Source organism: Erpetoichthys calabaricus, chromosome 16, assembly GCF_900747795.2.
Source record: "Erpetoichthys calabaricus chromosome 16, fErpCal1.3, whole genome shotgun sequence".
In the NCBI taxonomy this organism is placed as follows: domain Eukaryota; kingdom Metazoa; phylum Chordata; class Cladistia; order Polypteriformes; family Polypteridae; genus Erpetoichthys; species Erpetoichthys calabaricus.
Window position 1 is genome coordinate 83,878,089 of NC_041409.2, and position 14,623 is coordinate 83,892,711.

Sequence of the window (14,623 nt, forward strand, 5' to 3'; positions counted from 1 at the left end):
CACAGCATGATCCTTTTGTTGTACAAATCCATATTCATTCATCCAAGAGTCTTGAAAAGAGCGAACATCGAGTTTTTGTCTTTTATGAGTCATTTTAGGGCAGTATATTACTTAATAATCACAAGAGGTTTGTTCGGCCTGCACTGAACACATGGTTTTCCTTTACATTTGAGTTGAATGTGCAAAACATAGGTGGGGACTTGGAGCTTGAATGCATGCGCTGTGATTAAAATATAATAACGAGGTTTGTTTTAAAGTACCACAGCCTACACTGAACACGTGGTTTCCATTTACATGTGAGTCGCATACGCAAAACGTAGGTGCACTGTAATCAAAATATCATTTTTCACTATATTTCAATCCAATCAGAGTGCCATTGAAAATCGTTACGCATGCCACGCTTGGCACGTGTGCCATAGGTTGCTGACCCCTGTCCTAAAGAATGAAACTAGTAAGACAGACTTATTATTGAACTCACAAAATCATGTTTTTTTTTTTTATTGGCTTAATATAAGCCACATGAGCCCATAGCTGAATTAGATTATGTCCCATGGGGGCAAAACTTAAAACCAATACAAAAAGTGGGAATTTATGTATAATCAGGCTTACTGCTGTTGTAATACTGGAGACATGAAAATGACAAAAAATGTGAGTCCTTCTAAAGGCCTCACAATCAGGCCCTTACTTTCATGGATCTCACCAGAAATAGTTTTAACCCAGGCTACCAGCCCCCAACTACTACCGGTAGGCTTCAGCCTTCCCAGGCCCTAAATGTGAAACTATCTTAACCCTTAAACCACTGGAACCAGCTATAGTCTGTTCCCAATGCAATTTGCCAGCATGCTGGAGCTGAGTATATTCAGCGACGCACATTCATTGAATGCTGCAACTGGCTATAATCGTGTCTCAGTGCAATTTGCCAGCACGCAGGGGCCAAGTATATTCGGCGACGTACATTCATTGAATGCCGCAACTGGCTATTGTCGATTCACAGTGCAATTTGCTAGCACGCCAGAGCTGATCAGCCAGTGCTGTATATTCGTTGAGCAGCCAGCTCATGACCACTGCCAGCCCCAGCAGCACTGCAGCCTCACTGTCTCTGGGATTGAGCCGCTGCACTAGACTGGCCTGCAAGCATCAGCACTTACCTCTCTGTGTGTTTGCGTTCAGCCAGTTTAAGCGCAGTTGGCTCGGTGATTTATTGAATTTCATCAATGGCGTCAGTTGCACTTTGGACATATAATAATAGATTGTTGCAGTAGTTTTTTTTTAAAGTTTGTACAGTTCATTGGCAGTGTGTAAAATGATCAGTGTTGCAGTAATTGTGAAGCTATTTCCATAAAAAAAATGTGTTCCATTAAATTTCACATTTTCTTTGTGAATTGTGACATTTACTTAAAAAGTGCAGCAAAAGCGTATTTGGCATCCAGGGGTGCATTACCCCCCAAGTATGTGGCGGTTTAAGGGTTAAGGACTTAAAAGATCAGAAAAATATAAAAAATATCTTTCAATGCAGAGGATAACTGTAAACCTCTGACCTGTTGAGTCAACCCAAAACAAATTATATTTATAAACTGAAGATTTGCTAACAAAAAATTAAAAGAAAAAACAAAGTAAAAGACACAAAATGACAAAACCTGATTTGCCAAAATGGCAAATGCAAATATAGGCACAAGATTTCAGAGGGTGACAAGAATAAAAGGATGAAGTGAAAAAACTGAAGCGAGGATCTATGAATGTGCGGGTCGGCTCCTTGCCCCCTCTTGGTTTTTGGGAGCCTCTTGAACCCGACACAGTCAGTATTGTAACTGAGATGAGCGTGGCGGATGGGAACAAAACACACATGAAGCAAGGGGAAGGCACAAAGTGCAAGTGATTTTATTAAAACAATCCATTAAACAAGTGTTCCAAAAAGTGCAGTGCTCTTAAAAAAATCTATAAGTAGATAATCCGTAAAATGAGTAAACAGCGGAGGTTAAAATCCAATAAATACTTAATCCATTAAAACGAGGTTAAAATTCAGACAGGAGTCTATAAAATTCTCATCCCCGGTGCTTGCCTTTTAAAACCAACGCCTCCCCAGCTTATCCTTCTAATAATAGTAATAAATCTTTGCATTTATATAGTGCTTTTCTCACTACTCAAAGCGCTTAGCAATTGCAGGTTAAGGGCCTTGCTCAAGGGCCCAACAGAGCAGAGTCCCTATTGGCATTTACGGGATTCGATACCTAGCAGATCCCTAGCCTCAGAGCCACCACTCCGCCTAGGACCTTGCAGCATGGAGAGACGTCTACCAACTGGCAGTTCCTATCAATCTATATGTGGATTGTAAGATTTTGAGACTCAAAGAATTATACATTTATTTAGAGTCTATTCTGAAAAAGTTCATTCTTTAGTCATGTAATATTGTCAAGCGGTTTTGTTTCCCATTTAGGCACTGCCGCGTTGGGTTAATTTTTCTGCTATCTCTATGAAGATCTTTCCCAGAATTCCCTGGGGTGCACTTGTTTGAGTTGTCAATTTTGCAACAATAAAAAGATCACATTGGGCATTTTTGCGGTATCCAAGCTTGACAGATAAACCTTGTTTCTCTGGTTTAAAAGATCTTTTTTTAATCCCTTCCTGTTTTTCCAAATTCCCACTATTGTATGTGCCTCCATTTTTTTCTATCATGTTCTGGCGAAAGATTTTCTTGTCTCCCAGTTTGGATGTATGGCCTTTTTTTATAATTTTCATTCTCCTGGTTAATTTTGGTTTCTTTTTACTGTCACTTGCAAGTCAATATAATAACCTCTAGCTAGGTGGGAAAAGTTCTATCAATTAATCTTTTAAAATGATTTTTTTTGTATTCAACCAAGAGGAACAAAAATGGGAAAATATAAGGTAAAAAGGACTTGCCTAAAGATGCAACCCCAAACATGATATAAGAGCAAACTCCCAGAATAGATACTTACAAAATCTCCAACAAACTCAATGAACCAGTGCTGGGACCGTCTCTTCAAATTCACCAAGGACCCAGCAGTAGTGATGTCAGGGTGGACCTACCCCCTGGGGTTCCACCCAAAAAACAAAAGAAATGGCTGAATATTTAGAGGTATAGAAAAATATAACAAAACTAAATATATAGTTTTGTTATAACATAAATAAATACATACCGTATATACTCACGTATAAGTTGGGTCTTGAAACCCAAAAAATCGATCATAAAATCAGACCCAATGAACCAGTGCTGGGACCGTCTCTTCAAATTCACCAAGAACCCAGCAGTAGTGATGTCAGGGTGGACCCACCCCCTGGGGTTCCACCCACAAAACAAAAGAAATGGCTGCATATTTAGAGGTATAGAAAAATATAACAAAACTAAATATATAATTTTGTTATAACAAAAATAAATACATACCGTATATACTCACGTATAAGTCGGCTCTTGAAACCCAAAAAATCGATCATAAAATCAGACCCCGACTTGTGCACCGTTCAAAAATGCAACGGTTAAATTTTTTTTACATCTTCTTGCCTCCTCCAATCTTGTATCAGTTTCTCAGGTGCATCGAAGTTTGTTGCAGCAGTGCAGTTACCAATTTTTTTCGCTACTTCAATGACGTTTAATTTAAAACCAGCTTCATATTTTCTTCTGATCGAACGCTCCATCATAGACAAGGGATACTCTTACGATAAAGGTGTATCATGGTGTGAGATACAAAAATCAGTGAAAATGCTTCGGAATAGTTCGGGTACCACCGTGTGGTCACATAGGCACAGTAGAGAGAGAGAGAGAAGGTTAGTAGCACACGCTGATACAGAGCATTGCCACACCCACATAGAAAAAAAGGCTGTGTGCTCTGTGGTTACTCTTTCAGGTGGGCATTAGCATATCGTAATCTCTTGGACCAATAGCGTGAGTTTTCCGCATTCGACTTATACGACCGACATTATAAAATACCAGAAATTATACTGTAAAATCAACTCCCGACTTTTCCGCGGGAGAACGTATCCACGAGTATATATGGTAAATACAATAAAAATAACACAAAAACATTAAAAGTACAAATTCAATAATAGCCAGAACAATAATAAAACAGGAAGTAAGTACAAGCTGGGGAAAGAAACATAACAACTGGGGCAAAAAAAAATATGGTGAAGAAGTTGATGTCGGGCCTTCTAAAGTGCCCTGGGTTTTCTTCAGACAGCAATAAGGATATGTGAAATTAGTTGAGTTGCTATATAAACATGTCCATAAGGTTTGGCAGTTTACTGTGAACTGCAATGATAAACCTCATCCTATTCTGGAGTCTTCTAGTTAAGTCCTTAGATACAGATACACGTTGTCTAAAAGTGGCCTTCTAATATCTATTAGCTTCACTTGACTATTTTGTTATTTTGATTCTATTTGTTCCAGATCTGGTGGTGAGGGAGTCATCATTCAAGTATTTCCAGGTCAAGCTGCTGAGGGTTTTCTGGCCAAGGCTTTGGTAGATATGTTGGTGGACTTTCAAGGTGTAATAGTGGTCAGCGTTGTCCTCAATGTTACCAATAGAGCACAGAATGACGCTACAGTACAACTAACTGGTGAGTTTAATAAAGACCTTCTGAGCAGGCTCCAGTGTTCCTGGTAAGCTCCAGGCAGATTTACCACCCAGTGGCAGTCACTGGTTCACTTGCCTGGTATTCAGAGTGTTCTTATCTGAAACTGAACTTATCTGAAGCAATGAGTTGTAAGAAGCAGAATTCAGGAGAAAGCGGGGAGATATGTGAATTACCTAAAACGGGCAACCGGATGTTTTGTGTGTGATGGGTTACTGGTTGCAACTGTTGGTTGGGTGTATGTACATAATGGCTAAAACGTGAAGGTGATTGCCAAAAGAATGAAAAGAAGACACAGGGATTAAAATTAGAGAAATGGAGTGTAAGAGGCAGAAGGCAGAGCATAAAAAGACAATGGAAGAGGTTTATGTGAATGAAGGACCATAAGGGAAGTGCATAGGTGTAGTGATGACCCTGATAAGGTAAGAAGTGAGTGTGATGCTGAAAGAAGGTCATTTTATTTTGGGAATTGTAAATTTTGATTTAATTCATTTTTGTCACAGTAGGTGGCTCCTATGATTTCACACGAGTAAACACAGGCGCAATCATTGTGATCCCTGGCGCCAGCAGCTTTTTGATCCGGCGAGTGGACAACAGCACCAGTGCTACAGCCTTGGCAACCTTACCTAACTTGGTGCCTCCTCAGAGTGTGTATGCAGTGGAATGGCTGCTCTTCAATGTACCAGCCAATGCATGGGAAGTAACAGAGGGCAGATGCAAGCACACGTTGCAGGTCCCTGATATTCTGATCAAAGATGGTATCTATTACCTTGCCTTCCTGGAAAGGCAGATTTTCAGATTCAGTGCTTCTGAGGCAGGTGAGATTCTTTCACAACAATTAATGATGTTCTTCTGCTTCGGGTGAAGGTTTAACAAAGGCATGCATTCATTGTTTCTTATATGAGATAGGCTCCCCTGGCTAAAGGTACTGTAGCTGAAATAGTGGAGCACTACACTTTTCAACATAATGGTTTTAAAATGGCACTTTGTTGGATTGTGTGGTTCGCCATAGAAACATTGCTTGACAAATAACTGTTTAATTTTGGGAATTCCATTTGAAATTAGTTCTTTTAGCTTTGAAAATGTGCCTTATATGTGGACAAAAAATAAATCTTTTAGTATACTATGTAGTAGGCTACCTAGCAGGATATCAATAGGTTAAGAAAACCTGAATGTAGCTGGTATTATAGTATGTAACAAGGGTCTTTTTAGATCATGAGCCCATTATTATTTCAGAAATCTATTATTACCTATCCATGGTTATTTATGGAACCTTTTTAGCAATCTAAATGATAAAGTTTCTTTCTGGAACCTTCATTTAGATGGGTCTTTTAGGGACCAAAAGAGGCTCCCATATGGCATCGCTCCTAAAAACCACTTTGGTACCTTTTTGTTTTTTTAAGAGTGTATGTCCACTACAACAGGTGGACAGTATAGTACAGTTATCTACTTTCTCAATAGGGTCTCTCAGGTCTAGGTCATCCCACCATAAAGTGAGGCTGCTAATTGGTTATTGGAGTACAGAACGTTGTGTTGTGGGGTCCAATAGATGCCCATCTTGCTTACCATGTTAACCTTGTGGTTACTGCGGCTGTGGAATAAACTTCCGTCCAATTTTGTTTTCTCAGCCTCATCCTTTTATCAGAAGCGCCTGTTGAGTGTGACACTGGGGAACCCTTTTTCCTTCCAAGTCCACATCAATCATTTCTGGTACTCTTCAGGGACTCACTTGGTGAATATTTCCATCTTCAGCCTGTTCTACAACATGGTAAAAAGCTCATTTACTTACCCAGTGTCCATGCTCTAGCTCAGGACAACTTCATACTGTGACACTGTGTTAGCAGTTCTGAATCCAAGGCAGACTTAATCAAGGCATCTGTGACATGTAGGACAGGATGTGGCTATTTCGAGTGTAACTTTCTATCTTGTATCCCAGATAGTGGCACGTCCATGAACTATTCTTGGATATTGTGGTATCGGTGCGGAGCTGTGCAGGAGAATGGGGTGCTGAGTGAGAAAGAGAGAGAGAGACCAGCTGATATTAGAACATTAGAACATTCTAGACGAGAAGAGACCTTTCAGTCCAACTTAGCTTGCCAGTCCTATCCACTTAATTCTTCCAAAAAAACATCAAATCAAGTTTTGAAAGTCCCTAAAGTCCTGCTGTCTACCAAATTACTTGGTAGCTCATTCCAAGCGCTTGTGGTTCTCTGTATGAAGAAAAACATCCTACTGTTTGTGCTGTGTCACCATGTTGTTGATGAACTCATTTTAAAGTCACAATTTCGCTCCACTGTCCTAATTCCCTTCATAATTTTAAACACTTTAGTCAGGTCTCCTCTTAATCTTCTTTTGCTTAAACTGTAAAGGCTCAGCTCTTTTAATCTTTCTTCAATTCATCCAGAGTATCCCCAGGATCAGCCCATTTACTCTTCTCTGGACTTTTCCTAGCGCTACTATGTCCTTTTTCCCTGGAGACCAACCGTACACACAGTACTCCAGATACTGCATTCACTGTTTTGTTATAAAGTTTCAGCACATCTTCTCAAGCTGAAATCATCAGGTAGTTCTCCACTTAGAGTCTCTCTTTGCATCTGGAGAGAAGTGAGTTGCTCCTGTAGCCCCAAACACTGACAAGTAGGCTGGTTTAGAGGGCCATTACGATCCAGATATTGCAGATTCATGGCTGGCTGGCTAGCTAGTTTTGTTTTGATTGTGCAAATAAGCACATATCTTCTATCTTCTATAGTATTTATTCATTGCACCAAACATAATTCTGCTGTTTCTGTTCATTCTGCCATTATCTGTATTATTGAGCTACATTACAAAGTTGTATTTCTGTGGCTGTGTCCAAAGTAGGTACACAATATTTTAAGCCATTTGTTACCTGTAGCAGCTCAGAGGAATATGATCATCAGTGGATTTTGTGCATGTCTTGCTTATTTCTCTGAACCCACAGTGTAATATTTCTGACTCATTCTGACTGATCATTTCTGAAAGGTAGTATATTGGTACCAAATAAGAGGTTGCTCACATCAGTTAAGAAGATGTGTTAATTTGTTAATTCATGTTTCTTCATATACATTGCTTCTCAAAGTTCAGTGTTGTGCACTAGAGACACCGCTATTGCCAAACAGTGTGAGGCTTGTTTAAAGTCCCAAAAAGCAGGCCAGTGTAATGACACAGGGTTAATGTAATTGCCTGAAGTGACCAGAAGATGGCAATGTAAGACAAACAATTCTAGTCAAAAAGTGATGTCAGTATCAGATCCAGACAGACCGTCAGGTAGGCAATCAAAACCAAGGAGCAAAATAAGGTGCAAAGAAAAAGGCAAAGAGAGTTCAGAGACCAAAATCAATACTCAACAATATGCCTACATTGAAGAAGAAACTGACACTAAGAAGGTGTTTTCTTTATTTAACTGAGGGATAATTCACAACGGAAATACCACTGTAGTTATACCCCCAGCAGCATCATGAAAGTGATGACTGCGGTCACATGATTACAGGAAATATACAGTACTGTGCAAAAGTTTTAGGCAGGTGTGAAAAAATGCTGTAAACAAAGAATGCTTTCAGAAATATAAATAATGATTGTTTATTGTTATCAATTTACAAAATGCAATGTGAGCGAACAAAAGAAAAATCTAAATCAAATCAATATTTGGTGTTCCTACCTTTTGCCTTCAAACCAGCATCAATTCTTCTAGGTACACTTGCACAAAGTCAGGGATTTTGTAGGATTCTAGTCAGGTGTCTGATCAACCAGTTCTACCAAACAGGTGCTAATGATCATCAATGTCACACGTAGGTTGAAACACAGTCATTAACTGAAACAGAAACAGCTGTGTAGGAGGCTTAAAACTGGGTGAGGAACAGCCAAACTCTGCTACCAAGGTGAGGTTGTGGAAGACAGTTTCATGTCATGGCAAGATTGAGCACAGCAACAAGACACAAGGTAGTTCTACTGCATCAGCAAGGTCTCTCCCAGACAAAGATTTCAAAGCAGACTGGGGTTTCAAGATGTGCTGTTCAAGCTCTTTTGAAGAAGCACAAAGAAACAGGCAACGTTGAGGATCGTAGATGCAGTGGTTGGCCAAGGAAACTTAGTGCAGCAGATGAAAGACACATCAAGCTTTTTACCCTTCGAAATCGAAAGATGTCCAGTAGTGCCATCAGCTCAGAACTGGCAGAAGCCAGTTGGACCCAGGTACACCCATCTACTGTCCAGAGAAGTCTGGCCAGAAGTGGTCTTCATGGAAGAGTTGCAGCCAAAAAGCCATACCTCCGACGTGGAAACAAGGCCAAACGACTCAAGTATGCACAAAATCATAGGAACTGGGGTGCAGAAAAATGGCAGCAGGTGCTCTGGACTGATGAGTCAAAATTTGAAATATTTGGCTGTAGCAGAAGGCAGTTTGTTCGTCGAAGGGCTGGAGAGCGGTACAATAATGAGTGTCTGCAGGCAACAGTGAAGCATGGTGGAGGTAGGTTCCTTGAACGTTTGGGGCTGCATTTCTGTAAATGGAGTTGGAGATTTGGTCAGGATTAATGGTGTTCTCAATGCTGAGAAATACAGGCAGATACTTATCCATCATGTAATACCATCAGGGAGGCGTATGATTGGCCACAAATTTATTCTGCAGCAGGACAATGACCCCAAACATACAGCCAAAGTCATTAAGAACTATCTTCAGCGTAAAGAAGAACAAGAAGTCCTGGAAGTGATGGTATGGCCCCCACAGAGCCCTGATCTCAACATCATCGAGTGTGTCTGGGATTACATGAAGAGACAGAAGGATGTGAGGAAGCCTACATCCACAGAAGATCTGTGGTTAGTTCTCCAAGATGTTTGGAACAACCTACCAGCCGAGTTCCTTCAAAAACTGTGTGCAAGTGTACCTAGAAGAATTGATGCTGTTTTGAAGGCAAAGGGTGGTCACACCAAATATTGATTTGATTTAGATTTCTCTTTTGTTCATTCACTGCATTTTGTTGATTGATGAAAATAAATGATTAACACTTCCATTTTTGAAAGCATTCTTTGTTTACAGCATTTTCTCACACCTGCCTAAAACTTTTGCACAGTACTCTTAGATAGGAATAAAACAAAAATAAAAATACACTTTGTCAAAATAAATTAACATGGAGAAAGCACCTTCATGATAAATTCTCTTTAAAAACACAAAATAAATCAAAAATACAAATATAAAAACATTTTAATGTGACAGCCAGGACCTTCACCAACCTGCCCACATATGACCTCACTACATATTGCCAGCTCCCAACCACCATAGAGTGGCTGCGGCCTGCACAGGCCTAAAAAGAGGTCCTGGCTTAAACGTTGAACAATATACTTTTAAATATTCCAAATATTCTAGAGAGAGGAACTGTATAACCTCTTGCAAGAAGAGACAAGTCCAATCAATGAATATTTATAAAATGAATAATTTATTTTGCATTTAACAGAAAGGAACAAGAAATGGAAAAAGGGCAAAAATAAGGCAAAAGGGACTTGCCTTAAAAAAGGCAATCCAAAGCTAATATGTTCCATTATAAATCGAAGTCCCAAGAGCAAAATTCAATAAAAGATAATTAGAAAATTCCCAGCAAACGCAATAAACCACTACACGGACTTTCTCTCCAACCTCAATACTGTATAAAGTTTTACAAATTTATTAAAGATCAAAAACTGAAATTTCTAGTAAATGAAAGTATTCAGACCCTAAAATCAGTGCTTTGTGGAAGTCCCTTTTGCAGCAATTACAGTTTCGAGTCTCTATGATCTTTGCATACCTAGATTTATGCAGTTTATCCTTAAATCCATATAGACCAGTAAATTATTTGCCTTTTGTGCATGTATGCAGCATTCAAACTGTACAAAAGGCTATTTAAATGCATCACAACAGGCCCCATGGAAAGCAACCCATCTATGCCTTCTATATTGAAATATATGGTTTTCTTCTGTGAAGGGAGACCAGTCAAGGAATGTGAGGTTGTAATGAGCCAGGATCCAATCAGGAAAGGGCTACATAATAAGCATGAACCAATCACAGTGTGATTAGAGTCTGTGTTTTTAAAAGTCTGCCTTTTATCAGTCCACCACTGTTTTCAGCAGTATATGGCTCTGGAGAGCTTTTTTAAAAGTTTCTCTTTTCAGGGTCTGAAAATGCTGGGGTAGTGTGGACGAAAGGAAACTAATGTCTGTGTTTTTCAATGAAAAACAAAGTAGTGTGGCTGTAGCCTTAGACTAAGGCTAGCTGTTTCTAATGCTATGGCTGTTGCGAGCATCATACCATTAATTGCCAAAAGATGTTCTTCTTATTCTGAGATGCCAGGGGGTAAGCTTTTCACAGCCAGGGTTTTTGGGGTGGAAAGGAGTGAAGTGGCATTTATGGGGATTCCTGCTTGTGTTTTTTATCCCCTGCTTGTGTTTTTTTTTATGTCATTATTTGCTAAGACGTGTCTTTTCACCTAACCACAGACTTGGGCCACCGTAACTGTGCAGATGCCTGGGGCCTCCTTACGGTGTTCTGTAACCAGCTTCACCTTTGCCCTCCTGAATTCTTGCCCCACTGAACTTTACATGACATATATTCCTGAGGTGGCATTCAGTGAATATGAATTATTGTATGGTGAGCCCCTGGATGAGATGGACCGAAAGATGCTGATGAATTTGCCGGTAAGGAACTGTCTGTAGACACCTGGAAAGTAAAGGTAAGAGCATTTGGAACTGAAGCCAGCAAGCACTTTTTTACACAAAGAGTTGTGGGAATCTGGAATAAACTACTGAGACACAGAGTTGGAGCAGAAACCTTCAAGAAGTATCTGGAAGATGTCTTGGGTCAGCTAAGCTATTAGATAAACAAATGAGCCTAATTGACTAAACGGTTGTCAAATTTCTTATGTTCTTATGTACCTGCCTAAACAAGCTGTGTATGCTTCCACAATATCAAGATGCTTCCATAATCTTTATCTGTCCTAGTAATGACAGGAAAACTGAAACCACTTCCAAATTTTCAGGTGAATTACAAGCCTCCGTCAGATTCTCCTGACCCAGTGTCGCTTTCATCAAACATCTACAATGCTGACCCCAGTAAACCATTTGAAATATCCAACTACCCAGTTGTGCAGGTAAGCTCTTTGTTACAGGGAGTCTGAGCCACAGAGTGCCTTAATAATTTGACAAAAAGATGGAAGCCCAGACCACTAAGTATCGGGTCACCTCTGTTCAGTTTACTTTATTTTTCAATTTCCTTATTTGTTATTTTTCTTGACTCTTGGGTTTGTTCACTGCAGAAAACAAGCCACTTCAAACAATGTAAATTCAAGACCACACGCCAAGAGTGCAATTGTACCAGTGAACTGAAGCTGTCACCACTTCTTATCCATTCAGACTGCAGAGAACGGGTATGATATCACCTTGTGCCTCTCTCCATTCAAGCGTATATTTGAACACATCATTAGAGTCATCAGCAGCAATCCTTATCCAGTCAGCACACAGTAACCCAACAGCTTTCTATTCAAATAAAGTTTTAAAGTGTGACTACAGAGCCATCAGATGTTCCCATAATCCTAAAAAATGCATCTCTGATCCATTCCGGAGCTGCTATTTAGGCATGACCTGTTCATTTCCCGTATGCAGCCTCTATGGTTGTTCACACAGTATGTATTATGCTCCACTATTTTCCTCTTATGTTCCCAAAGTGGGCACAGCAATGGGTAATGCTCCAGTTATCTAATGCAGGGCCAGCATAGGGATACAGTGCCTTGAGATGTCCCTCTTATACCTTTCTAGCCTATAAAGAGGACAAAAGGCTTGAAGATGTACCTCATTAATCAATTAGGACCCCAAAGTGGGTGCAGGTCTTCACCATGGCCCATTTGCCAATGTTCACTGCCCCTTTGTGTAAATACAGGACACTTACTACCTGTTGAAAAAGATGAGACTAACAGAGACAAGCATGTTGTCTGACTGACTCTACAACAATACAGCGCCTATAAATAGAAGTATTCACCCGCCTTGAAGATTTTCACTTTTTCTTATTATTCAACATTCAATCAAATATTTGAAATTCATTTAGAGCACTCTGCAGAGATCTGTTTTCAGTTTGACATTAAATAGTCTTTTTCTGTTGATTATTGTCAAAAAAGCCAAATTAAATCCACTGTAATTTAATGTTCAGTGACTATAGAATGTAAAAACTTCCATCCATCTTCAAAACAGGATCATGGGGAAGCTGGAGCCTGACCCAGCAAGCATAGAGCACAGGGCACAACGCTGGTACAAATACCTGGACAGGGCACCAGTACATCTCAGAATAAAAACATACATACGGGCCAATTTAATAATAATTCTTTGCATTTATATAGCACTTTTCTCACCACTCAAAGCACTCAGCAATTGCAGGTTAAGGGCCTTGCCCAAGGCCCAACAGAGCAGAGTCCCTATTGGCATTTATGGGATTCGAACCAGCAACCTTCCGATTGCCAGTGCAGATCCCTAGCCTCAGAGCCACTACTCCACCTTCAATTGCTCAATGCCAATTAACCTCACCTTCATGTCTTTGGACTGTGAGAGAAAACTGGAACACCTTGGGAGGAAACCCATTCAGACACAGGTAGCACATGCAAACTCGACACAGAGAGGACTTGGGATGTGAACCCTGGTGTCTTTAATGTGAAGCAGTAGCACTGCCATTTGTGATAACTTTGAAGGGAGTGAATACTTTTTATAGGCACTGTACATAATAACACACAAGCCCAAGACTGCTGTAAAGACAGAGGGACAATATAGACATAAAGTCTTAAAATACACCTTTGATCCCCAACTGTGCAGAGATGGGCAGGGGTTCTCATGCTTACTCAAATCACCTACAGGATCACCAAGTGTGCACAGAGTCTTATGATGTTCCTTTGCCCCCACCTGGGTTGTCATGTGGGCACAGAATACTGAGATATTTGTCTTTTCTGATGAGATGTACACTCATATCAAGATAGACATTACTGCTGTTGCTTCTGTTCTCACAGGTCCTCCGTCTGCCCTACAATATAAGGAAGGTCAAAGTAACACTCATTTTACAAAGACCAGATTATGAAGACCATCAATTAAGTCCGGTGTGCTTTATCAAGATAACTGAACTGAACAACAGGGTTGCTTGGGACATCTTTGGTATTTAATATTCACGTGTGACCCTTTATACTTTGCTGCTTCTTACTTTGCATGCTGACACTACCTGTAGATTTTGCTTGAAAGAGCCTTAAACTTTGATGACCTTTCCTACATCCCCAAAATGTAGACCTTACTAAGGTGAGGTTATCTTTACTCCCTACGCAGCATTGCCAAGGGATTACAAATAATAATAATAACTTTATTTATATAGCACCTTATACATTTACATGCAACTCGAGGTGCTTTTCTCTGAGTAATCAACAAAAATGATGGAAGATATCCCATAGTGACTTGTATATTATCATTGATTAATATTACAATAATTTCTAATAAATGTAAGTATACTAAATAGAAAATCAACCTGGGCATTGTTAAACAAAATGTAAACACTAAAGAACAAAACAATACTTCAGTCTTATCAGAAACAGGCTCATATTTTTTCTAATTAAAAGCCTTATACATATATATTGTATTTGTATTTTGTATTTTATTTTTCTTTTCTTCATTATGTACAGCACTTTGAGCTACTTTTTGTATGAAAATGTACAGCACTTTGAGCTACTTTTTGTATGAAAATGTGCTATATAAACAAATGTTGTTGTTGTTACATAAAGATGGCAAGAGAACAACCAGAACTAATTTACATATATTTAAAAATATATACAGTGTATATCTAGGCAATGCATGTGTGACCCCTACAGTGATATTTTGCTGGTCTTGTTTGTTTTCTCAGCTCCACCATTGCACTCCGCCTTGGAAAGGCTGCGGTTGTATCTGACCAGGAACTTGAATGAAGAACTCTACCACCCAGAAGGACTCAAGATAGGTGTTAATGTAAGACCATTACAACAATATTCTTTTATTTGCC

The 14,623-nt window shown here is 39.6% G+C and overlaps 1 protein-coding gene across 1 annotated transcript in view; it reads left to right on the forward strand.

Moving 5' to 3' along the window:
- Window positions 1-14,623, forward strand: part of LOC114666823 (cation channel sperm-associated auxiliary subunit beta-like) — a 70,464-nt gene that overhangs the window by 42,472 nt on the left and 13,369 nt on the right. Inside the window, exons 13-20 of the mRNA XM_051919752.1 lie at window positions 4,400-4,569; window positions 5,088-5,402; window positions 6,213-6,352; window positions 11,068-11,265; window positions 11,607-11,717; window positions 11,883-11,993; window positions 13,614-13,755; window positions 14,489-14,589. Of these exons, the coding sequence (XP_051775712.1) occupies window positions 4,400-4,569; window positions 5,088-5,402; window positions 6,213-6,352; window positions 11,068-11,265; window positions 11,607-11,717; window positions 11,883-11,993; window positions 13,614-13,755; window positions 14,489-14,589 (1,288 nt within the window). The remainder of the gene's footprint in view (window positions 1-4,399; window positions 4,570-5,087; window positions 5,403-6,212; window positions 6,353-11,067; window positions 11,266-11,606; window positions 11,718-11,882; window positions 11,994-13,613; window positions 13,756-14,488; window positions 14,590-14,623) is intronic.